The sequence below is a fragment of the Hyperoodon ampullatus genome (genome assembly GCF_949752795.1).
Source record: "Hyperoodon ampullatus genome assembly, chromosome: 11".
In the NCBI taxonomy this organism is placed as follows: Eukaryota; Metazoa; Chordata; class Mammalia; order Artiodactyla; family Ziphiidae; genus Hyperoodon; species Hyperoodon ampullatus.
In genome coordinates, this window is record NC_136924.1 from 60,344,948 (window position 1) to 60,369,258 (window position 24,311).

Genomic DNA, 24,311 nt, shown 5'->3' on the forward strand with positions numbered 1-24,311 from the left:
GATTGTAATTGACTCTATTTTAATACACCCCCAGGTCCCTCTTCCCTACCTTAATCAGAGGGATCATCCTTGTTCCAACCTCCTGGAATTTCAACAAGGACTGGTAAGATTTGTCACCTCTGATTTTCAATACGTGGATTAGTACATCTGTGAAAGACCTGCTGGCCTGGGTAGCATTCTTGCTCCTGGGGCCATCTGATCTTTGGGAAATCTCAATTTATTGCAGTACCCAGAGCCTAACAGAATAAAGCAAGCACGTATATGATTTAAGGAGTCATATGATTTTATGATGAAGGGAAAAACCTGGTTTGTTTTGTTTTGTTTTCGAGGGAAGAGGATTCTCTTCACTACCATGAATAATGACAGACTGACATAATCATAGTTGAATATTCTATTCCATATCTGAAGTTTAGGATAAGGGAGTTGGTGATAATTTTAAATTCAGTTTAATTCCTTCTGTGAATAATCTCTTATTTATATAAAGCATAAGATTCCTACGAAAAGTATCTAAGTCTTGGCCCTTGAATAAGGCCCGAAATGAGTAGGAGCTGACTTTACTTCTTCAGGAGTCTTGTCTTCCGAGGCCATGGTTGTTGTTTGTCACCCCTGGGTGATTCACATCTGTGGTGCCTTCCAAGCCCTCCTCCCTAGTCTCTGACAGAGGGGTATTTGCCTCTTTTTCATGGTAATACTGGTTCAGCTGCTGAACCCCAGATTTTGCTGCAGATTTAAGCACAGAGCTCACCAACAGCCCCTGGGTCCCCTGATAACCTGGGCATGACCATCCAAAGGCTGGAGCCTAGGTCTGTGGCCTCATCTCAGCCTCACTCCTTGGGTCTATTGTAGTTCTGAGCAGCAGAGTACAAAGCTATGCCTGACTTTGTAGTAGATTCCCACTCCTGGCAACAGCTGGACCACGTTGTACATATGCTGCTCTTGCTCATACTAACATTGTAGAGTAGAGAAGGCACATCTTTATCTCCCTGGATCAGGCTGAACCCTGCCTAACAGCTGTGGAACAGAGACCAGGGCACTCCCTGGGAGGCCCCTCCCTGTGCTGCTGTCCATGTGGCACCTTGTATTTGATTGAAGAAAACCTGCATGGCTTTCATATCCTCCAGTCTATAAAGATGAAGGTGCAGTGTCTAGGAATCAGTCTCATGATCAGTCTGCTCCAGGGACATCCTTGGTGGAGTACAAAGTGGGTGAGGCCAGCCAGGGACTTTGGGAGCAGACTCTGGCAGAACCAAGAGACTGCTGTGGGTGGCTGGATCCCCAGAGATGAGGAAAAAGGCACCAGGGTCTTTTTCTGGGTGCCACATGAAGTGACAACCACAGGGTACAGCAGGAGGCACTAAAGGAGCAGGTCATGGTGGGTCTTGGTGATGTCTAGCTGGATCTGACTATACTAGAGTGGAAGACAACACACAAACTGTTTCCTTTGGGCTGTGGTCTGAAGGAACCCAGAGCTCAGTTAGAGGACATCTCACCCATCAACTCCCAGCCTCTCTTCCTTTTAAGTTTGGGGCCAGGGAATGGGACTCAATTGCTCTTCTTGGTCTCCCTATCCAGATCACCAGGGACTTCCTCTGCTTTACATGGGCCCCATTCCATGCAGGTATGGGGCCCCAAATTACCACACAATCCAGTCAGTGAGAAGTGAAACTGCTCTGGTAGATCTAGACCCACTCTGCTCAGTTCTCTGTCCCATGAGGAGGAAAGATGGTTGCTTTCCCCAATGATCAGCAAGGGATATGACCTCTATAGTTATTTGCCCATTTGTATTGACTGCTCAAACCTTGTCCCCTTGTTACACACTCAGCCTGAAAATACATTGGCACTTCCTACATGTCCCTGCCACATTTCATCTCCAGCTCACAAAAGAAGCCGTGAAGGGAATTTCCTGGCGATCCAGTGGTTGACTTGGCACTTTTAATGCTGTGGCCTGGGTTTGATCCCTGGTCAGGGAACTAAGATCCCATTTTGCACAGTACCCCCCTCAAAAGAAAATGCCACGGAGACCCGCAGTTAAGAGAGATCAGATAACAGTTATTCTGATATAGAAGCAATGTTTAATTTCTCTTTTCAGTTTAAAAATTAACACAAGCAAGCTATACCATCCAGTTGGGGAATTAGAAAGTAAAAGGTAGATGAACGGGGAAAGATTTCAATATCCTTCATGTCTAGTACATAATATAACCACAGTATCTTTCAACTGAAGTAAAGAGAAATTGGGAGAAAAAATAGGGGCTAGGACCTATTAAGAGAGGGGGCAAAGCTGACTCTGGTCACATGTCTTTCAGCACCGGGATCAAATGAATAGCACACTTCTGCCCTAAGCTGTCTCAACACTTCTAACTACCTGTTGTGCACAGTCCTTGTACACAGTCCTATCAGAGACATTTGAGACAGGAGATAGGATTCCTCGGAGGCCTTCCCTATCCAAAAAATGTCTGGAAATGTTTCTGTATTAGTTCCAGTATAAAGGCACGTCAGAATGGTTGTGGAATGCTTGACAAAGTATATCTGATCTTCCATAGGCATTGTGAAGTCTTTCATCTCAGGGCTTTCCATCAGCTGTTTGCCTACTCCTTCCAAACGCTCCCAAGATTTATCCATGCACTTCTGGGTATGGCAGAAGTCTTTAACTCTGTTACCAGCTCAGTGGAAGGGCGCTTCTCAGCAAATTCAACTATCAGTTGCGCTGTCTCATAGAGCACCCACTTATGTTCCTGCCTACATGCCTCAGGAAGGGTAACTGAGCGCTGCACCTGCCTAAACTCCCCTAGCGATCCTCCCAGATCCTTCAGAATGACCTTAGCATTGCCAATCCCTTCTTCCTTATTGTGCTTTTTGCTCTTACGGATGAGGGTTTCAGTGGTGTCCTTTCCTCCCATCTTAACAAGCTGAAGCTGCAGAATGTGGGCCTCGGTTGTGCAACCAACCTCCTCCAGAGCTAAGTTGGATAGGTACTCAGAGAGAGGGGCTAAGGAGGGGACTGTGCGCAAGAGATCCTGGCAAGTTTGGGGATCTGGGAGAGGGATCTGGTTGGAGAGCACGTTCAGAGGATGCCCAGTTTCTGTGAAAAATGGCTGGAAGTTCAGGGCCCCTTCCTGGGCATTTTTTGGAAAGGCAGCCCTTTGGGACAGCAAGACACAGCAAAGGAGCAGCAGAGCCTGGATCATGGTGGGTCAGCAGAACAGCCTTGCTGGAAAGAAGCAATGCTCAGATTGGGAAGTGGGGAAAGGCTTGGGATGAAGAGACACCAGGACTGGTCAGAGCTTGGAAGTGTCTTAGCCCTTGGAAATTTCAATCACGCTGGACATCAAACCTTATAGGCTGTGGGAGATACTCACCTGCTCCTGGTAAAAAAAGAAGCCAGAGGAATGAGATGGTCTGAACACATCCTTTGCCTCTATGCTTCTCTGATCTGAATGACTGCTTTCTAGATCTGACCTTCTATCTGAGACAAAACAGTTGACCCTTCTGAAAACAGTGAAGGACATAACATTCACAAATATTTATCTGCCTCTTCTTAGTTCAGGCTTTGCCCTTACCTTTGCCCCCACCTTTGCCCCCATGCTGAAATCAGGTTTCTCCCTTTTCCTGCCCCATATCCCTCTCATCCTAAGGATTTCTCTAGACCTAAACTTCGATCAGGAAAAACTCCTCTGGGTCTTCTGGGGAAGTGGGAGGTGATAGGCAGGAATGTCAGTGATTTCTGGGTAGGAGACCCCAAAAGAGTTATTTAAAAATTTTTATTATTACTATTATTATTATTTGTGTGTATGTGTGTGTGTGTGTGTGTGTGTGTGTGGTACGCGGGCCTCTCACTGCCGTGGCCTCTCCCGTTGCGGAGCACAGGCTCCAAATGCGCAGGCTCAGCGGCCATGGCTCACGGGCCCAGCCGCTCTGCGGCATGTGGGATCTTCCCGGACCGGGGCACAAACCCGTGTCACCTGCATCAGCAAGTGGACTCTCAACCACTGCGCCACCAGGGAAGCCCATAAAAATTTTTATTATTTTTTAATTGAAGTACAGTTGAGTTACAATTTACAATGTTGTGTTAGTTTCAGGTGTACAGCAAAGTGATTCATATATATATATATTCTTTTTCATTATAGGTTATTACAAGATATTGAATATAGTTCCCTGTGCTATATAGTAGGTCCTTGTTGTCCATCTATTTTACATAGAGCAGTGTGTATCTGTTAATCCCAAACTCCTAATTTATCCCTTCTCCCACCCCATTTCCCCTTTGGTAACTGTAACTTTGCCCAAAATATTTTATTTATTTATTTGGCTGCGCCAGGTCGTCGTTGTGGCACGTGGAGTCTTTAGTTGCGGCATGCAGGATCTTTTAGTTGTGCATGCACGAGGGATCTAGTTCCCTGACCAGGGATCGAACCCAGGTCCCCTGCATTGGGAGCACAGAGCCTTAACCACTGGACCACCAGGGAAGTTGCCCCAAATAGTTCTTATTCAATGGATTTAATAGGTAGAGGAATAGGACAATAGAATCCACCAGAAGTCAGACAAGATAAGAGCAACTTTTCAGTTTTTACATTAATTCCAGTGCAATTCCCTAATTAAATGCATCCATTACCTTGATAGTACCCCTTTCTAAGCCTATATCAAAACCATAGGAATTAGGCTTCATTTCTCATACAGGGGTCTAGGTGAGAAACTGTAGTCTGAACAGTAAGGAACAACGGCATACGGTGCCTCCTAAAACTGGTACAAAAGTCCACACATCATTGTGGCATAAAGGTTTCTCTCTGGTGCCATAACCCACCTTGGAACACAACCAAAGTGAACAGGTCAGTGAAGGGCTCTTGGGTCCCTCCCTCCTCCTGTCTTATTCACTCCTCTCAGTGCCAGGACGGCTCCCTAATAAGCAAGAAGAAATCAGTCCCTAGAATAAGAGAAGTAAGTCTTCAGAAAGCTACAGGGACACATTCCTAAAACTGGGAGAACTAGATGTAGAGGTATCCAACACTATTGCCTGAAATTCTTGGACCCTAAGTCCACAGGGAACCTCAAGACTCTACTGCTTCCGGACAGCTTAGAGAAGTTTTTCGGTCCTGCCAGATTTTCCCGTTTCTGACTTGAGTTCACCATCCATAACTGGATCTCCAGTTCTACAATCAGCGTCATCCTCATCCTCAATATGAAAATTACTTTTCCTTGAAATTCCTTGAATTTCCAACTCTGGTGCCTTGGGAATGACAGGGAAGAGAGATTGTGTAAATATGTAGGGGGATGGAAAGTGGTGGCGAGCTTGTCTCCAGGACTGAGGAATGACAGAGGGATGAAGACAAAGCCAGGTCCCCCCAATCAGACTTCCTACCTTTGCTCCTGTCCTCATCTTCTACCTGTTCCTCATCAATTCCCATTAGCTGTCATTTCTTGGATGATGGGTTTTTTGTTTCAATTAATAGTTTATTTTGGAATTCTCTGGCAGTCCAGTGGTTAGGACTCCATGCTTCCACTGCACGGGGCATGGGTTTGATCCCTGGTCGGGGAACTAAGATCCCACAAGCCACACAGCACAGCCAAAATAAATAAATTAATTAAATAAAATGGCTCAAGAAGCAGAGTCCAAAAAAATAAAAGTTTATTTTTTAGAGTAGTTTTAGGTTTATAGAAAAATTGAGCCGAAAGTACAGAGTTCCCAAATATTCCCTCTCCCCCAATCCCTCAGTTTCCCCTATTTTTAACATCTTCCACTGGTATGGTACCGTAGTTACACTTGATTGTTATATTATTTAAATTTTACATATTATTATTATTATTATTACCTAGGTCTACAGTTTACATTAGGGTTCAGCTCTTTGCATTGCACAGTTCTATGGGTTTTACCAAATGTATAATGTCATATATCTACATTTACAGTATCATACAGAATACTTTCACTGCCCTAAAAATCTTGGGTGTTGTCTTTAGTTGCCAGTCCCCATCAGCCTGGTTTCCCACTGAGATAGGAGGCATCGATGTAACTTCATCAGCCCCCTAGACCAGCAAGGCTGGTACATAAGTAATCAATAGCATTCCTATTATCCCCTTGGGACCCCAGACCTGCTCTCCTTTTGCTGGCTAACAGGAGGGCCCTCAGGACTTGTGCTCAGCACTCCTCCTCAGGCCTTGCCCTCCAGAGACTTCAAGTTCCAGCACTGGCTGAAGCTTTCCTCCTTCTCTGAATGACTCAAAGAAGCATCTAACTTTCTCGGGGTTCAGCATGTCTGGACTCCACAGGAAGTTTTCCCATGGGGTCAAAGAAGTAGAAAGTGGCAGCAGAGTAAAAGGACTAGCCTCTAGATTACCAGATTGTTAGTATTAACAACTACTCTGTGCTTAATGCTGCACTGGTGAAGATCTGTAAGCGCTGGGACCCTTATTATCATCGCTTTATTCACCTCTGTATACCTAGCCTTTGGGTAATCACATCCAATTGACACCCAGGGCCCAATACAGTGACTCCTACGTAGGAGGCACCAAATACACTGTTGTGTTAGTTGGATATATTAATGAATGTACCTGTGGGATCCAAAGGTGAATACACCTGATCCTGGCTTTCAAGGAGTTCACAGTCTAGTGGGAAAAAGAACAAAATGAAACCCTGTAAGACTGGCGCTTTATCAGGGGAATGAAAAAATCCCAGCTGTACAAGTGATTGCTTTTGGTTTGGGGTTCAAAGAGTGACACAGACTGCTTCACAAAAGAAAGCACATTCGAGCCGATTCTTGGAGGATGGGCTAGGAGACTGGCAGAATCAACAGCTTGGTGGTGTGAAAAGTTCCCTCACAGAGCAAAACACAGCAAAAACATCCTTCAGAAATTAAGGTAAAATCAAGATGTTTTCAGATTAAGGAAAACTAAGAGAATTAGTCACCAGCAGACCTACTCTAAAAGAATGGCTAAGGGAATTTCTTTAAACAGAAAGAAAATTATTAAAAAAAAAAAAAAAGCTTGAAATGTCATGAAGAAAGAACAACAGAGTGAAAGATATGTATAAGTAATAATATACCATCTTATTCCCATGAGTTTTCTAAATCATGTTAAGTGATTTAAGTAAAAATTATAACATTGCCTGATGTGGTTCTCAGCATAGAGAGAAGAAATATTTAAGATAATTTCAGTATAAGTGGGGAAGGTAAAGAGACCTAAGGGAACGCAAAGTTTCTATACTTTACTCAAACTGGTAAAATGTGTCTTAGCCTTTGAAAACTCCAATTACCCTGGACATAGCTTCACCTCTACCTTCAGAGGCTATGGGAGGAAAAAAAGACAAATCAGAGAAACAAGACAGTCCAAATGCATCCCTGACCTAGGGCTTTCCCTAATCTGAATGACTATTTTCTGAATCTCACCTTCACTCTACCACAGCTGGAAACACAGAGGGCCATAAAGCTAATGGTTTCCAAGAATTCGGAAGGACATGACATTTGCAATGTTTACCCATCTCTTTCTTGCCCAGACTTCCCCATGCCCCATGCTGACAAACTGGCTTTTCCTCCCTTTGTGTCTCCTGCTTCTTCCTAAGGCATACTTTTTTAAACAATTGAGGTATGGAACTTCCCTCGTGGGCCAGTGGTTAAGACTCCGCGCTCCCAATGCAGGGGGTCCAGGTTTCGATCCCTGATTAGGGAACTAGATCCCACATGCCGCAGCTAAAGATCCTGCACGTGGCAACAAAGATCCTGTGTGCAACAACTAAGACCCTGCACAGCCAAACAAACAAACAAATAAATGAGGTATATACTCAGCTATAAAAAGGAACGAAATTGTGCCGTTTGCAGAGACGTGGGTAGACCTAGAGATTGTCATACAGAGTGAAGTCAGAAAGAGAAAAACAAATATTGTATAATATTGCTTATATGTGGAATCTAGAAAAATTATACAGATGAACTTACTTGCAAGGCAGAAATAGAGACACAGACGTAGAGAACCAACATGAATACCAAGGGGGGAAGGGGATGTGGGATGAACTGGGACATTGAGATTGACATATATACACTATTGATACTATGTATAAAATAGATAACTAATGAGAACCTACTGTATAGCACAGGGATCTCTGCTCAATGCTCTGTGGTGACCTAAATGGGAAGGAAATCCAAAAAAGAGGAGATATATATGTATAGCTGATTCACTTTGCTGTACAGCAGAAACTAATACATTGTAAAGCAATTATACTCCAATAAAAATTAGTAAAAAAAACTGAGGTATACTTGATGTACAATATAAGATATACAACATAGTGATTCACAAATTTTTTTTTTTTTTTTTGCGGTACGCGGGCCCTTCACTGCTGCGGCCTCTCCCGTCGTGGAGCACAGGCTCTGGACACACAGGCCCAGTGGCCATGGCCCACGGGCCCAGCAGCTCCGCGGCATGTGGGATCCTCCCGGACCGGGGCACAAACCCGTGTCCCCTGCCTCGGCAGGCAGACTCTCAACCACTGCGCCACTAGGGAAGCCCATGATTCACAATTTTTAAAGGTTATACTCCATTTATAGTTATTATAAAACATTGACTATATTCTCTGTGATGTGCAATATATCCTTGTAGCTTATTTATTTTATACATAGTAGCTTGTACCTTTTAACCTGCCCCTGTATTGCCCCCCACCCCTTCCCTCTCCCAACTGGAAACTACTAGTTTGTTCTCTGTATGAGTCTGTTTCTTTTTTGTTATATTCACTAGTTTATTCTACTTTTCAGATTCCACATATATGTGATATCATAGTTTTTGTCTTTCTCTGTTTGACTTATTTCACTAAGCATAATACCCTCCAAGTCCATCCATGTTATTGCAAATGGCAAAATTTCATTCCTCTTTATGGCTAAGTAATATTCCATTACATATATACCACATCTTCTTTATCCATTGATGATGTGTTGATGGACACTTAAGTTGCTTCCATATCTTGGCTATGGTAAATAATGCTGCTATGAACACTGGTGAGCATGTATCTTTGTGAATTAGTGTTTTCATGTTTTTCAGATATATACCCAGGAGTGGAATTGCTTGGTCATATGGTAGTTTTATTTTTAGTTTTTTTTGAAGACCCTCCATACTGTTTTCCACAGTGACTACACCAGTTTATGTTCCTACCAACAGTGTACAAGGGTTCCCTTTTGTCCATATCCTCACTAACATTTGTTATTTGTGTTCTTTTTGATGATAGCCACTCTGACAGGTATCAGGTGATATCTCATTGTGGTTTTGATTTGCACTTCTCTGATTAACGATATTGAGCATCTTTTCATGTACCTGTTCTGATGCGTACTCTTTTTACCCTAAAGATTTATCCTAGACAAAGGATCTTGAGGTGAGAATGTTTTTCTGTGTCTTGTGTAGGGAAAGCAAGAGAAAAGGGAAGGCTGATAGTCTCTTTTAACCCTAATAGTTTAAAGTTCTTAAACGAACTTAGCAGGTGGAGGGTTGAGGTATTTAGACAGATTGGCAAGTCAGATCAACATTGGCAACTTTTAATTTTACATGTTTAATTCAATGCCAAACACCAACCAAACACGTTCATCATCTGAAGAGTACTGCATCCCAACCCTATTTCAACATTAGGAACTGGGCTCAATCTGGTGTTCGGGGGTGATCATAGGAAAGAAAATGATGGGCGCGTCTAGTGCCTTTTAAAAATGGTGCAACATCCCCACTCATCATGTCACAAAACTCCCCATCTAGTGCTGTGACCCACCTCCAGCAGAAAGCCAAAAGGAACAGACCAGTAAGAGGGGTCCAAGGTGCCTTCTATATTCACTCACTCCTCTCCTTTGCCAGGGTGTGCTATTAACCAAAGAAGAAGAGGAATAAGTCTCCAGAGAGCTACTGAGGCACAATGATAAAAGTGGGAGGAGCAAGAAGTGACCGAACAGGAGACCAACACTGTTGCCTGGATTTCCTGGACCCTAAATCCATGGGGAAGCCCAGGGCTCCAGAGCTTCTGTCCAGTAAGAGAAGTTTCCAGGTCCTGTATGCCCCTCCAAACTCAGACTTAAATTCACCACTTAAAAATGGGTCTGTTTCTGCCCCTAGGCATCTGGCTCTTCAGTCGCTCTCATCGTCATCCTCAATCTGAAACCGCTTCTTCTTCCAGATTCCTGGAGCTCCCAACTCTGGTGCTATGGGAATGACAGGGGTGAGAAGACAGGATATCTAAATTTGTTAAGGGGGAAGGAGGATGGTACCTTCAGGACTGGAGGGAAGAGTGCTAGAGGTTAGAAGAAAAGGCAGATCCCGACCAGACCCCCCTACCTTTGCTCCCACCCTCATCTTCCTCCTTTTCCTCATCGCTGTCCAGCAGCTGTCGCTTCTTGGGTGCCACTTTCAGCTGCTCTTTCCCACCATCGGTCCCTTCCTCTGGAACGACCATGAGAGGCATAAAATTAGGGAACTAGGTCCTCATAGTCTCAAATACCCTATCAGCCCTCTTGATCCCAGGGCTGGGTAAGTACTCAATAGTACTCAATAGATAAGTGGTCCTGGTATTACCCTCTGGGGACACCAGGCCTGCTTTCTTTTTCCGGGCTGACAGGTGGGCCCTCGGGGCATGTGCTCGGTGCTCCTTCTGGTGCGCCTCTTCCTGTTGGTGCTCCTCCTCAGGGCCTTGCTCTCCAGGGACCTTAGGTTCTAATCCTGGCTGAAGCTTTTCCTCCTCCTCTGGTTGGCTCAAAGAAGCTGCCATCCTCCGGAGCTGGGTGGGACTCAGCTTGGCTGGAATTCGCCAGAAGGTTTCCTACAGGGGCAAAGAAGTTGAAAATGAGAGTAGTGGGAAAGGAGCAGCCTCTAGTCCACCAGATTTTGATATTATTCATTGAATAAATATGAGCCTACATTGGTGAAGCTCCACAAGGGTTGTGAACTCTACTTATTGCTTATTTACCCAGTATGTACCCAAGGTCTAACACAGTGCCTGATACACCAGGAGCTTCCCAGTAAATACAGTTGTTAATTACATAAGTAAATGAATGGATTCTGGGGATCTAAAGGTGAGTCAGATATGATCCTTGCTCTCAAGGAACTCACAATCTAATGGGAGAAAGAACCAATGTACTGTAACACCACAGGATTGGGGCTATATTAACGGAATGAACAAATCACAGCGACCAAAATGATTACAGTTGCCCCTCCGTGTCCGAGGGTTTCACATCCATGGATTCAACCAACTGCAGATCAAAAACATTGGGGAAAAGAATGAAAAATTCCAGAAAGTTCCAAAAAGCAAAACTTGGATTTGCTGCACATTGGCAACTATTTATAGAGCATTTACATTGTATTAGGTATTACAATTAATCTAGAGACGATGTGCATAGGTTATACGCAAATACTATGCCATTTTATACGAGACTTGAATATCTGTGAATTTTGGTGTCAGGGTGGGGGGTTGAAGGAGGGATAGAGACTGCTTCTCTGAGGAAATGAAAACTGAACTAACTCTTCAAGGTTGGGTGGAGTGTTCATCAGGAAGATGGGTGATCTGCCACCTTGTGTATGAGGCTGGAGCCTTCCAGTAGGGGGACTGGCATGATCAACTGTTCAGAAGTATGAAGAAGCCTACTGTTTGGAGGATGGAAAGTAGCCCCGGATGACTGTAGTGTCAGGTAGGTGTGTGGTGACGTAGCTGTGAGGCTGCAATGGCTGGCCAAGGCCAGAGACACCACTCGGAGGCTGTGGACTTTGTCCTGCAAACAGTGGGGAACCATCAAGTGCTCTGATCAGGGGAGTGATATAATCAAAACTGTATTTTAGAAAGATAACTCGGGGTCAGTGTGGAAGATGGACTTAGGAGAAGGGAAGGTTGGAGAGATTAGCAAGACAGCTGCTGCAGGAGTCATGGTCAGAGGTGACAGGAAATGAGGAGGAGGAGATGTATCTTAAAGTAGCACCAACACGCTTGGCTGATGCTGTAACTGGTGTATTTACCTGCCCAGAGGCAGGAGGCCGAACCCTTAGCTTTTGCAACAGCTGCTGAAACTGTTCATTTTCCATTGCTTCCTCATTTTCTTCTGTCAGTGGCACCAGTGGAACTGCCTGAGAGCAGCCTAGGACAGGGTCAATGGTCACATGGTGAAGATGTGAAGAAAGAACTGGCCCTCCATCCCACGACCAGATCTCCAGCAGCCTCCAGACCCCAGTCCTCCTGAAACCGTCATTTATCCACTCACCAACCTCTTCCCGATCATCCGCTGCTCGAATGAGGCAGTTCTGGAGCCACAGAAGGGGAGCAGAAAAGCCTAAGGGAAGGTGGAAAACTTATAACTGGCCCATACAACCAACCCCACCACCTGAGACATCTCTCCCAACTGGGCCCTCACCTTCCTGATGCAGGTTTTGCCCAAGGTTTTGAGTTGAAAGGATGGAGCCACCGTGGGCTTGTTCTGCTTCTGAGCCCTCCTCTTTCTCTTCATCCTCTTCACTCTCGTCCTCTGGCAGGTTTTCCTCTTCTTCTAGATCTTCCTGGCAAAAATCGTTCAAGGACTCCTCTTCATTAGGCTAAAATTCATTGGGGTGGGTAATGAACAAAAGGAGACAAGACGAAGAACTGAGTGGAGTCCTCTGGTTCCTGACCACCCCACTGGGGGGATCTACTCAGAAGAGCCTGAGACAGGAAGAATCTGGGTGGGCTGCTTCTAAGGAGCACTTCAGTGGGGGCAGGTCCAGCTGGCAGAGCCAGGGTAAGACTGTTACCAAGCTTGAGGGCGCCAACTTCTTCCGGCGTTTCTTGTATAGCTCCCGCCGCTCAGCCACCAGCCCCAGAGCCAGCAGTTTATCCACTATTCGGGCCCGTGAGCGTTTGGCTGTGATGTTCTTCATGATATTACCCAGGACATCTAAAGAGAAAGAAAGTATGAATGCCCAAGAGCAACAGGGGAAAGGGATTAGTAAAGGAAACAGAGGTCTTTGGAAAGAGGCTAGCTCAATTCACTCCAAAATGACACCACAAAAAACAGTATGGAGGTCTCTCAAAAAACTAAAAATAGAATTACTATATGACCCAGCAATTCCACTCCTGGGTATATATCCAAAAAAATAAACAAAAACACTAACTTGAAAAGATACATACACCCCAATGTTCATGGCAGCATTATTTACAATCACCAAGGTATAAAAGCAACCTAAGTGTCCATCAACAGATGAATGGATAAAGAAGATGTGGTACACACACACACACACACACACACACACACACACACACACACACACACACAAAGGAATACTACTCAGCCATAAAAAGAATGAATTTTTGGCATTTGCAGCAATACGGATGGAGTTGGAGGGCATTATGCTAAGTGAAATAAGACAGAGAAAGAGAAATATTATATATCACTTATATGTGGAATCTAAAAAATAAAACGAATGAATATAACAAAAAAGAAGCAGACTCACAGATATAGAGAACAAACTAGTGGTTACCAGTGGGGAGAGGGAAGGGGGAGGGGCAAGATAAGGGTAGGGGATTAAGAGGTGCAAACTATTAGGTATAAAATAAGCTACAAGGATACATTGTACAATATGGGGAATATAGCCAATATTTTATAACAATGATAAATGGAGTATAACCTTTAAAAATTAGTGACTATAGTGAATCACTATATTGTATACCTGTAACTTACATAATAAAAAAGAAAAAATATATATATTTAAAAACAAACAAAAACGACACCACAAACAGAGCAAGCAGACAGGAAGGAGAGGATAAGCCTTCCTTGGGAACAGGAAGCAGCAGGAAAAGAAATTGAGAGCTTGGCTCTCATTTCAGAGGTTCCCTGAGCTTCCACCTCACCTACCATCAGAGTCCTGGAACTCCTCAAAAAGCCGCTGCAGCTCCAGCTCCTGATCTTCCGTCCACAGTACAATCTGGGTTCCTTTCCTGTTCAGGGCAGTGTCAGTGGAAGGGGGAGCTCAGGGAGTGAAGAGTGGATTCCCCATCTCAGTTCCCTCCAGAGCATATGCCTCTACCTCTGGAAGTCCTTGACGCTGTCAGCCAGTCCCAGCTGTACCAGATGGTGGACAACCTGCTTGCGTGTCCGAGGTGCAGTTTTCAGGTGTGCCAAGATGGCGTCCACCACATCCTGACCTGAGGTGGAGGAGGAGTGAGGCAGTGAAGAGGGGTCCCAGAGCTCAGGCTGCCCTCCTCGTGCTCTTCAGACCTCAAGGCCTCATACCTTCCACATCCTTATGGGCAAGGTACAGTTCCTGAAGCTGGGCCTCCTCCTCTGGGCTCCACACAGGGGGTCTGTGACTAGAAGATCTAAATGGGGAAAGAAGGGGAGCATGTAGATTGTTGGCTCAAAAAGAGAAGACCAAAGGTCTTCTCTTCTAAAAGGAATGAGGGCAACGCAGGTACCGCAAAGGAGCCAGCTAGCAGAGGCCTAAGGTGTGCTTCCTTCCTCTTCCTCTCCTTCCACTTAAGAACCCAAAAGTCAAACTAAGATTTTCCAGGTTGGGCCCATGGAACCTGACACTGCAGGGGCTGAGAGTATTATGGGAAAGAACGAGAAGAGTGAAAGGAGAGGAGCTGAGATACTCAGGGAAAGAGGACAAATATTTCTATGCATCCTAATGGCTTCCCAGCACATCTTGGGATAAGGCACATATAGACTCTCTCTGGGGGGCCACCCGCTCTGACTGCCCCACCGAACGCTGGTGAGGAAGGAAACTAGAGTAGACAGGAGACTTAGGCTCAATCCCAGTTCCTCTCTCAGGTGACCTCAGGTAAAGCATTTCACCTTCGGGGCTTGTTTTCTCACCTACGAAAGGGAAAGAAAGGTTACACCAACTGATCTGCAAGCTCTTCCAGCTCTGACGCTCTGTGACTGTGTCACCCCCTTCCCCACCGCCAAGCCTTCCCCATCCTCAAGCTCACCCGCTATCCAGGGAGCCATAGCCCTCAGTCATCTCTCGAACCACAGCTGTGTTCTTCCAGAACAGCAGCTCCACAAAGGCTTTTTGGTTGACCGCGGCCAGTGCAAAGAACTTGCCCAGGATGTATCTGGCAAAAGTCACTAGCTCCTGTGGGAGAGGGAGACTGCTGTGAGGCCTGTGGCCTAAATGTACATAAACATGGGCCTTTAGGTATTTTTTCTACGCCTGTTCCCAGCTGCCCCCTCCTCGCTCAGCCTCTTCTATCCTTCCCCTTGCAGCTCCCTCAACCTACCTGTCTACTTCCTCACCGTTCTCTCATCGCTCAGCCTTGACACGGCTCAGGGCACTTTATCCCCTATCCTTTTACCCCAGGACTCCCCTACACCTCTAGAACCCCATTCTTTGGTGTCTCCTTACTTTGTAGGCCCCAGCAGCAGGGTCGCTAAGCAGACGATTGAAGAGGCAGAAGAGGGAAAGCTGGAAAAGCAGGGCTTCCATTTTGAGATCATAGGCCAGCCGGTGCAGCATCTTGACGACACAGTGGTTGGTGTGGGCGCTATTTTGCTTGTAGCTCCGCAGCAGCAGCACGTAGGCTTGGATGACAGTTGAGTTTGCAAAGCTGCACCAAGTCAGGGAGTGAGAGGATGTCAGCGTGAGGACATGTGGTCGTCCTCACAGCCCCACAGTCTCCACCCTGACACCAATTCCATCCTCCTGGCCCGCACCGTTTCAGGTAGTCCAGAAAGTTAAATTCCTTCTCCAACACCTCGACCATATGCAACTCTTCCTCCTCCACCTCTTCTTCATCTTCTTCCTCCGCCCCTTGTTCCTCTGGCCCCTGCTGCCCTATAGAAAGACTGAGGATTACCGGGTGTCTGTGACGCTGGCGCTAGAGAAGAGCTGGAAGGAGAGAGATAAGAAGGAAATGGGAGACTCACGGGGAAGCGGGGCCCAGATGATTTGCTTCAGCAGCTGAATCTCCTCCTCTGGGGAAATGTCCTGAGAGCCAAACACATCTCCTTCTGGCCACACCTCCCTGGAGCACAAAGAGAAAAAAGGCTTTCACCAGAGGGAATATCTCAGTTATAATTTGAAGTGGGAGAAGGAATTTAGACTTATTTTATTTTCCAGCTGGAAAGAGAATGCAGACTGTTATTTCAAAGATGAAACAAAGACTCTAGGGAAATTTTCCCTCATAAGCCACACTGCAAAGAAAATCATATAGGAAGAAAAGGCAAATTATCTAAATGCGTGACATTTGAACAAATGTTGAACAAATGTACATATTCACACAATGGTGTTTTTTGTGTTTATAAATTTATTTATTTATTTATCTATTTATTTTTTGCTGCTTTCACAATGGTGTTTTAAAGCCATTAATAATTGCAGAAGTATATCTGATGAGAAATGATGCTCACGGGACTTTCCTGGTGGTCCAGTGGCGAAGGCTCTGCGCTCCCAATGCAGGGGGCCTGGGTTCAATACCTAGTTAGGGAACCAGATCCCGCATGCCTGCTGCAACTAAGAGTTCACATGCCGCAACTAAGAGTCTGCATGCTGCAACTAAAAGATCCCGCATGCCGCAGCAAAGATCCCATGTGCCTCACCTAAGACCCAGTGCAGCCAGAGTAAATAAATATTTGAAAAAAAAAAGAAATGATGCTCACAATATATTGAGAAGTAAAAAAAAATACTATAAATCAGTATTGCAATATTTCGATCTTGTAAAAGAAGGTGTATATGATATGTCTATATATAACACAGAGGGAAAAACTCTGGAAGATAACTCATCAAAATGTTAATGATGGCTATCTTTGGCTCATAGAATTGACTTTATTTTTTTTTCCCCAACTAACTGTGCTAATATTTCTCAAAAATGAAACAAAAACAAATAATAAACCTCCCAATAAACCAACCAAAACTCCCCAGGACTCAGTACCCTGTATAGAGCCCCAGCGCTTCTGAGGGGACTTCTCTCTTGAAGACTGAGAACCCTGTGCCACAGTGAAAGCCACTTCCTGCCCCCAAAAGCCCAGGGGCTGGATGTGGGAGAACGGGTAGGCGGTGCTCTTACCGGGCAGACCTAAGAAGGGTCAGGGCCTGTGGGGCCTGGCCAGCCAGGAGACAGTCTTGGATCCGCACCATGGCTTCTGCCCGCTGTTCTTCCACGGGCACCTCTGAGGCCGCATCAAAGGGAACCACGGAGTCCAAACTGAGCTCAGGATCCTAGAGAGGGATTATTAAAGCTTTGGTAACGTTGGTGGTGGGGGGGAGACCCAGAGAACCTGCCCAGAGCACTACCCCCAGGAAACAGAGAGTAGGACTTCCCTGGTGGTACGGTGGTTAAGAATCCACCTGCCAATTCAGGGGACACGGCTTCGAGCCCTGGTCCAGGAAGATCCCACATGCCACGGAGCAACGAACCCCATGCGCCACAACTACTGAGCCTGCCCTCTAGAGCCCACGAGCCGCAACTACTGAAGCCCATGCACCTAGGGCCTGTGCTCTGCAATAAGAGAAGCCACTGCAATGAGAAGCTCGCGGACCACAATGAAGAGTAGCCCCCACTTGCTGCAAGTAGAGAAAGCCTGCGCGCAGCCATGGAGACCTAATGCAGCCATAAATAAATAAATAAATGTATTTAAAAAAAAAAAAAAAAAAGAAAGAGAGAGTTTCTGCAACTACTTACCTGGGCACAGCACTGTAGCTGCTCGGCCAGGGAGGGCCACACAGACTCCAGTTCCTCTGGGCTGTAGGGGACATTACCGGAAGCTACGGACTGATCTAGGACCTTCTTTTTCTTCTTTCTCTTCTTTCGTTTGTTCTACAGAGAAGGAACTGTGTTAGGATGGCACGAGAGCTAGGGAGGCCTTTTCCTCATCAATGTCCTCTATTAACTAATTAATTAGATGTCTGAATTAATTAGACATTCACAGAGTGACCACTATGTGCCACTCAATGGCAATGGGGAAGCAGCAGTGAAGAGCACATTTCCTTGCCCTTGAGGCGCTTGTGGCCTAGTGGGGGAGACAGGTAAGTAGACAGGTAAATGACACTACAGCCTGGATAAGACCTAGAACATGGCTGAGCATAAAATGCCATAGCAAAACCCAGGAACAGCACGTGACTCATTTCTTGTGGCACTGATACCTTAAACAGAAGCCTAGAGAATGAGCAAATTTGCTCTGAGGATAAAAAATTCTATATGAAAAGGCTTTATAAAATGCAAAGCACTCTGCAAATGTAAACTACAATTTTTTCTCCTGAAAAGCAGGAGAATGAGAGTCAATACCCCGACCCCGCTCCCCCAAGTCATGGCTGTGAACCAGTCTTCGCTGTGAGCAAATAGGAGGGCCTGTGAGGCCCTTAATGAGGTTCGTGCTTTATTCAAGGAACTTATAAACACACTAAAGGTCAGGAGCATGAGTTTGGATTCCAGCAGACCAGGATTTAAGTATTGACGTTAGCCGTATACAAGCAAGACCTTGGACAAGTTGCTTAACCACTCTGCGCATGTGTCCTAGTGCTATTGCGAGGATTATAGGGAAACCTTAGCACAACGTCTGAGACATAGTAAACGCTCGATAAATGATAGCACCTATTGGTACTGCTAATACAACAGAGCTCCGAGTGTAAATAGACCTTTTAGAAAAGTCTCATTGGTACTACAGCCCCTTTCAAGTCCAGTTCTGACTGAGTTTTAACCTATAGCAAATAGAATTATAGGAAAATTTTTACAAAGCAGAGTCCTTGTGTCTCCAGGATAGAAATTCCTTGAGGTTTTCTTCTTGTCCCAGACTTTTCATTTATTATTTCATTTCAGGCTCATGGGTAGATGTTACAACCAACTTTTAAAGATCAGGGCTCACACAAGCAGCTTAAGTTATTCTAACAGTAACTAATACATGATGAGATCCCAGACCTCTGACTTTTTTTTTTTTTTTTTTTTGGCTGCACCATGCGGCACGTGAGATCTTAGTTCCCTGACTAGGGATCGAACCTGGACCCCTGCAGTGAAAGTTCGGAGGCTTAACCACTGGACCGCCAGGGAAGTCCCCAGACCTCTGACTTTTAATGTAAGGCCCTTTCTATCTCATTACAGTGCTTCTGAAGTATAACTAGGAAATAGCACAGCATAATTACTAAATTCTAAAATTATCAATCCCCTGGGACTTCCCTGGCAGTCCAGTGGTTGAGACTTCGCCTTCCAATGCAGGGGGTGTGGGTTCGATCCCGAGTCGGGGAGCTAAGATCCCACATGCCACGTGGCCAAAAAAAAAAAAAAAAAAAAAAAAAACCCCAACAGACATAAAACAGAAGCAATATTGTAACAAATTCAATGAAGACTTTAAAAATGGTCCACATCAAACAAAAAATCTTAAAAATAAATAAATTAAATAAAATTATGAAACCCCAGAGTCTATGTGCTTAGCACAGAGCAGGTGTTTAATAAATGTTTCCTGAATGAATTAAGATACTATGGTAGATCAGGGATCAACCTAATGAGAGGAGACTCACCAGGCAGAACTACATCGGCAACACCAACGAAACTCTTGCCCTTAGTTCAGAGTAGTTCTAATAGACCAGCTTAAGCTACAGAAAATGTGAGGAGAAAGAGCCCCCTGTCCTTTCTGTCCCCTACCCTTTCCCCCCAGCTCTTTCCACACCCTAGGCTGCCCAGTACCTGCACCATCAGGTTCCCACGGCTCCGGCAGAACCGCTCCAACATCTTGAGGAAGAGGTGGGTGGTTTCCACCAGGTCACGAAGGAAAGAGCGGGGCTGGCATCTCTCATTGAACTTTCGAAAGAGTGCCAGGAAGAGCTCTCGGTACTCCATCACATAGAAAATGTTGTCTAGAAACAGGGAAGAGAAAGGAATGGAAGGACTGATCTGGAAAGCTTGGGGAAAGGAGAGACGGGTGAAGCTGGGTCTGGGAAGAGTGAGATTCGGATCAAGAGGCAGGGAAGTTGGGATAAGAGACCAAGCCAGGCCTCACTCTGGATGATGCGGCTGCTCTCCCTCACAGCCTCGTCTGGGGACACATTCATCTCATTCACTGTGGCCAGCAGCTCCTGATAGGCCTTCAGAGCCAGGTGCATCCTGTGAGAGGAAAAGAGGTAAAATGGAGGACAGCTTAGGACCTTGGTTCATGGAAACAGTATCACCCTTTGCACCCTCACCTGCCAAAATAGTTCCATCAAAAACTGAATGACCCAGCCAGTCCCTGCTCCCCAGCTGACCACCTGAAGCCTGAAACAGGACAGAAAGTACCATCCAGAATTCAGGCATTCAGATTCCCAGCCTGGCCAAGATGCCCACTCTGACCCCAATTCTCCTCCCGCTCACCGGCGTGCCCAGGAGGTGGCTTCCTTGCGGTCGGTCAGCATCATCTCATAGTAGTTGGTGAGGTTCTGCTCAATGAAGTGGAAGGTGCGGACAGTGAGGGTCTCAGAAACCAGGCCTGGCCGGAAGGAGGCAGCTCGGTTGAAGGCCATGAAGAAAGCCAAAGCCCACATGTAGTAGGTCTCATCGTGTTGCTGAGCCTTCTCCCGAAGCAGGTGGTCCTGATGTCAAGGAAAAACAGACCACTTCGTGACCTCAGGGTTTCCAACTTCCTCCTGTCCTGTGATGACCAGGTGGACCCTGGACACCATTGTAACAATATTCTAGGACCCAAATTTCCATCCCTCTCTCATTCTCCCCACATTCCCTTCCCCTTCCTCTGCGGCAATCTCTAGAGCTTTTTTTGTCGTATCAATAACCCACTCGCTCCTGACTTCATCACCATGTCCCAGGGGCACCCTACATCCATCTCACCTACTAGTCCACTCTCCATGGTCAGCTTTCCATGGGTTCCTCCCCAGCTTGCCCTTCTTACCCACCGCTACCCCAATCACCTCTCTACTCCATCTTTCCTAGGCTCTCACCTTCACCGAGCCCATGAGCCGGTTGTAACAGTTCTCCAGGAACTCAGAGCAGAAGTCTCTGAGAAAGAGTCTCACGTTGAGGGCAGAGCGGCGCTGAACGGACAGCTCCCGGACAGCCTGGCGACGTTTAGGTACCCGTCGGGGCTGCTTTCCCAAATCAGAAGTGTAGTTTTGGAGCTGGGGATGTAGGTTGAGGGAATAAGAATTACTCCTAACCACCTCCCTCCCCGGCAGCTCTCCTTGGTACTACAGTTTTCTCAGAAGAAACTTGTAGAAGGTGCTCTCCCTCTGGTACTAAGTGAAGATGCAGGTAAAGACAATGCCAAAAGCTCTATTTCTCCTAGGTCTCCAACTTTCTAAGCCCAAGAACAGAGAAGCTTTACCTCCAGAGAGGTAAAGGCCCCCCACTCCACAGTGTTCCCACCCCTGATGGGAGCACACTCACATTGTGGAGACCTTTGTGAAAGATGAGGTCCCTCTCCCCAATGGATTTCAAGCCCTGGACAATGTAGGAGCCCCCAAATCGAGAATGCCTGCAGAGAAAAAAAAGTCCAGGGTGATTCCTCAATCCTCTGGAGGCTCCATCCCCGTTCTCTTTCAGCAGCACATCAGAGCATGTTGTAACTGCAAAGTGCTCTCGTCACCACTGCCTTAGCATTTGGCCCAAGTCCTAGCATTCCGTAGTGCAGGAACGGGAACATGGGTAGAGCGGCTCTCCACCACTCACCTGTTGCCTCGCTGCAGGGCTCGAGTCTTCTTTTCTGCCATCTCTCGCTGGCGCAACACCTCCAGTTCTGCCACAGCTGTCCTCTGCTCCTGAGCTAAGCGTCCCTGCCCTACTCCTGCCAGCTGCTCAGGGTTCTAGATTTAGAACAAGGAGGGAAGAGTCAGAAGGACAGTCATTCCCTACTCTGAGTTCACTCCTAGTGGGGACAGAAAGAGTGAACAAAATAGGACTGTGGATGGGACCCTGTACTTAAGACATGGCTATTCCACCTGGCACCTGCCTTCCCCAGGTATTTCAGTCATGATACAAGAGCAATTCCGGCCGCACAGCAGAAATGGACATGAGGGAAGGAATTGAGGCAACAGGTGAGTGTCTCACCTGGTCACGAAACATAAGGGAGATGATCTCCAGCACGTGGAGGCCCCACTGCTGCTCTGCAGTTGAGCTGGCCAGGAAGAGGAGCAGGTCGTCCAGGCCACTGAGGTGAACCGCCCAGAGAAGCCGGTCGTGGACACTGGCGTCATCATCGATCCTCTGAGCAGTGAGCGGTGAGGGGAAAAGGGGAGAGCAGTCAGTTCTACTGCCCTGCCTTGAGGTTTTCCAACTCATTCCTTGACGAAGGTCCCTCCCCGAGTTTCGTCAGAGGACAGAACAGCGAAAAAGGGGCAGCCCAACCTAATCAAGCACAAGAACTCAGACTAGCCAAGATCACCTTCTCCTGATCAAGGTCGGCTGGGACATGGAGAACATTTCTGACCAGCAGCAGGATCCGCTCAATCAGCAAGCTGTCTTCCTCCTGCCGTTCCTCCCAGCCCTGGTCAGAAGAAGGAGAGTTAGAGGACAAGACCCCCTGTGGAAGGCGGGAGGCATCTACCCTGATGGGGCGAGAGAGGCACAGAGAAGAATCAGGATTAAAAAGAACGGAAAGAGTTCGAGCAGTCCCGAGGCAGCAGAGACAGCGGATTGGACTTGTACCCCCGAGGACTGGGACCGTATCTCCAAATCCTGCATGTTCTGACACCCCACCTGGGGTTCTGCCCAGGGGAGGAGCAGGGCGCTAACTGTCCCCTGGGATCTTGTGAGGCAGAGACTCACCAGCTGCAGCAGCTCATACAAAGTTTCACTGAGGACTCCAAAAGCCTTCTCACTGGCAAAGGCCTACGAAACAGGGGGATGGACCTTAAGTAGCCCCCGCCCTCTCCTTTCCCACCGCCCCCAAACTCTGCCCCGGGATTCTGGAGGAAAACCTCACCTCTTTGTAGGCCTGCAAGTATGCTAGCACCTGCAGAAAGTGGTGCCGGAAGCTGGGTTCCTTGGGCACGCTGCCAAAACAGAGCAAGGCTGGTTGTGTCAAGTTCACCATCAGCCTGGGGAGACCATGAAGGAGGGAGAAGCTGTTCAGTTTCCCCACCAGGCACAAATACCAAAGGCTGGCACACAGTATATGTTAAAAATCTGGGGGATCGGGCTTCCCTGGTGGCGCAGTGGTTGAGAGTCCACCTGCCGATGAGGGGGACGCTGGTTCGTGCCCCGGTCCGGGAAGATCCCACATGCCGTGGGGTGGCTTGGCCCGTGAGCCATGGCCACTGAGCCTGCGCATCCGGAGCCTGTGCTCCGCAACAGGAGAGGCCACAACAGTGAGAGGCCCGCGTAACGCAAAAAAAAAAAAAAAAAAAAAAAAAAAAGCTGGGGGATCAACAACGAGGTCCTGCTGTATAGCACAGGGAACTATATTCAATATCCTGTGATAAATCATAATGGAAAGAATATATAAAAGAATGTATATATATGTATAACTGAATCACTTTGCTGTACAGCAGAAATTAACATAGCATTGTAAATCAACTATACTTCAATTAAAAAAAAAAAAAAAGCTGGGGAATCAACCTGATAACAGCATGAAAGAGAGGCTTGTCCTGGCGGTGTTGGGTAAGGATGGGTAGGAGGTCGCTCTGCAGGATTTGCGCTGCCCCCAGCTGCTGCCGTACATCTCGCATCTCATCCTCATGCCTCAAGTAGCGGATCAAATCCTTCACACTCTCTTCAGGGACAGAATAAACACTTACATGGAATCCTGGCAGAAGCTCTACCCAGGCCCATGTGCTTTTCATACCCATGGCTTGAGAAATTCAGAAGACCTAGACTCAAGCAGGTGGTTTTTTTTTTTAACCTGTTACCTCAAAAAGCGACTCACCTAAGCAATCTGGCTCCTTGTGGTAAGTGTCTCCCTCCAAGTACCCAAGAGCACTGCATGTGGCTAGAAGTTCACAATTCATCATGTACAAGTCCATACATCAGTGCACCAGCTGTTAGAGAAGAAAGGCAGGTGGAGCCAAGGGAGCTAGAAATGACGAGGCCTATAGAGACAAGGAAAGATAACAAATGTAGGGGGACTTCTCTGGTGGCGCAGTGGTTAAGAATCCGCCTGCCAATTCAGGGCACATGGGTTCGTGCCCTGTTCTGGAAAGATTCCATATGCTGCAAAGCAACTAAGCCTGTGCGCCACAACTACGGAGCCTGTGCTCTAGAGCCCATGCTCCTCAACAAGAGAAGCCACCGCAATGAGAAGCCTGTGCACCGCAACAAAGAGTAGCCCCACTCGCCGCTACTAGAGAAAGCCCGCGTGCAGCAACAAAGACCCAGTGCAACCAAAAATAAAAACAAACAAATAAATAAATAAATCTATTAAAAAAAACCCAAAACAAAACAAATGTAGGGTCCTCCCCATAAAACGGAGGGGGGAGCAGACAAGGCCCTAATGCTCTGAGTA

At 46.5% G+C, this 24,311-nt stretch overlaps 1 protein-coding gene across 5 annotated transcripts; it reads right to left on the reverse strand.

Moving 5' to 3' along the window:
* Positions 1 to 9,480: 9,480 nt before the first annotated feature.
* On the reverse strand, positions 9,481 to 23,832 carry TIMELESS (timeless circadian regulator; the record flags this gene model as incomplete). 5 transcript variants are annotated; one of them, XM_079714462.1, is made up of 28 exons in its annotated part: positions 9,481 to 10,142; positions 10,276 to 10,380; positions 10,513 to 10,756; positions 11,944 to 12,062; positions 12,186 to 12,254; positions 12,336 to 12,513; positions 12,709 to 12,851; positions 13,809 to 13,891; positions 13,981 to 14,098; positions 14,187 to 14,272; positions 14,888 to 15,033; positions 15,304 to 15,505; positions 15,612 to 15,732; positions 15,825 to 15,922; positions 16,961 to 17,112; positions 17,576 to 17,710; positions 19,571 to 19,740; positions 19,884 to 19,987; positions 20,234 to 20,451; positions 20,815 to 20,991; positions 21,260 to 21,347; positions 21,542 to 21,675; positions 21,920 to 22,072; positions 22,254 to 22,355; positions 22,637 to 22,699; positions 22,794 to 22,908; positions 23,429 to 23,582; positions 23,736 to 23,832. In XM_079714462.1, 28 exons carry the CDS (start codon positions 23,830 to 23,832, stop codon positions 10,069 to 10,071), a joined length of 3,648 nt encoding a protein of 1,215 aa, XP_079570588.1. In that variant the 3' UTR covers positions 9,481 to 10,068. The 5 variants fall into 5 exon arrangements, with proteins under 5 accessions (XP_079570588.1, XP_079570585.1, XP_079570589.1 ...); XM_079714459.1 differs by having other exon boundaries at positions 10,276 to 10,414; positions 10,526 to 10,756; positions 21,920 to 22,075; XM_079714463.1 differs by having other exon boundaries at positions 10,288 to 10,380; positions 21,920 to 22,075.
* Between the last annotated feature and the right edge of the window lie 479 nt (positions 23,833 to 24,311).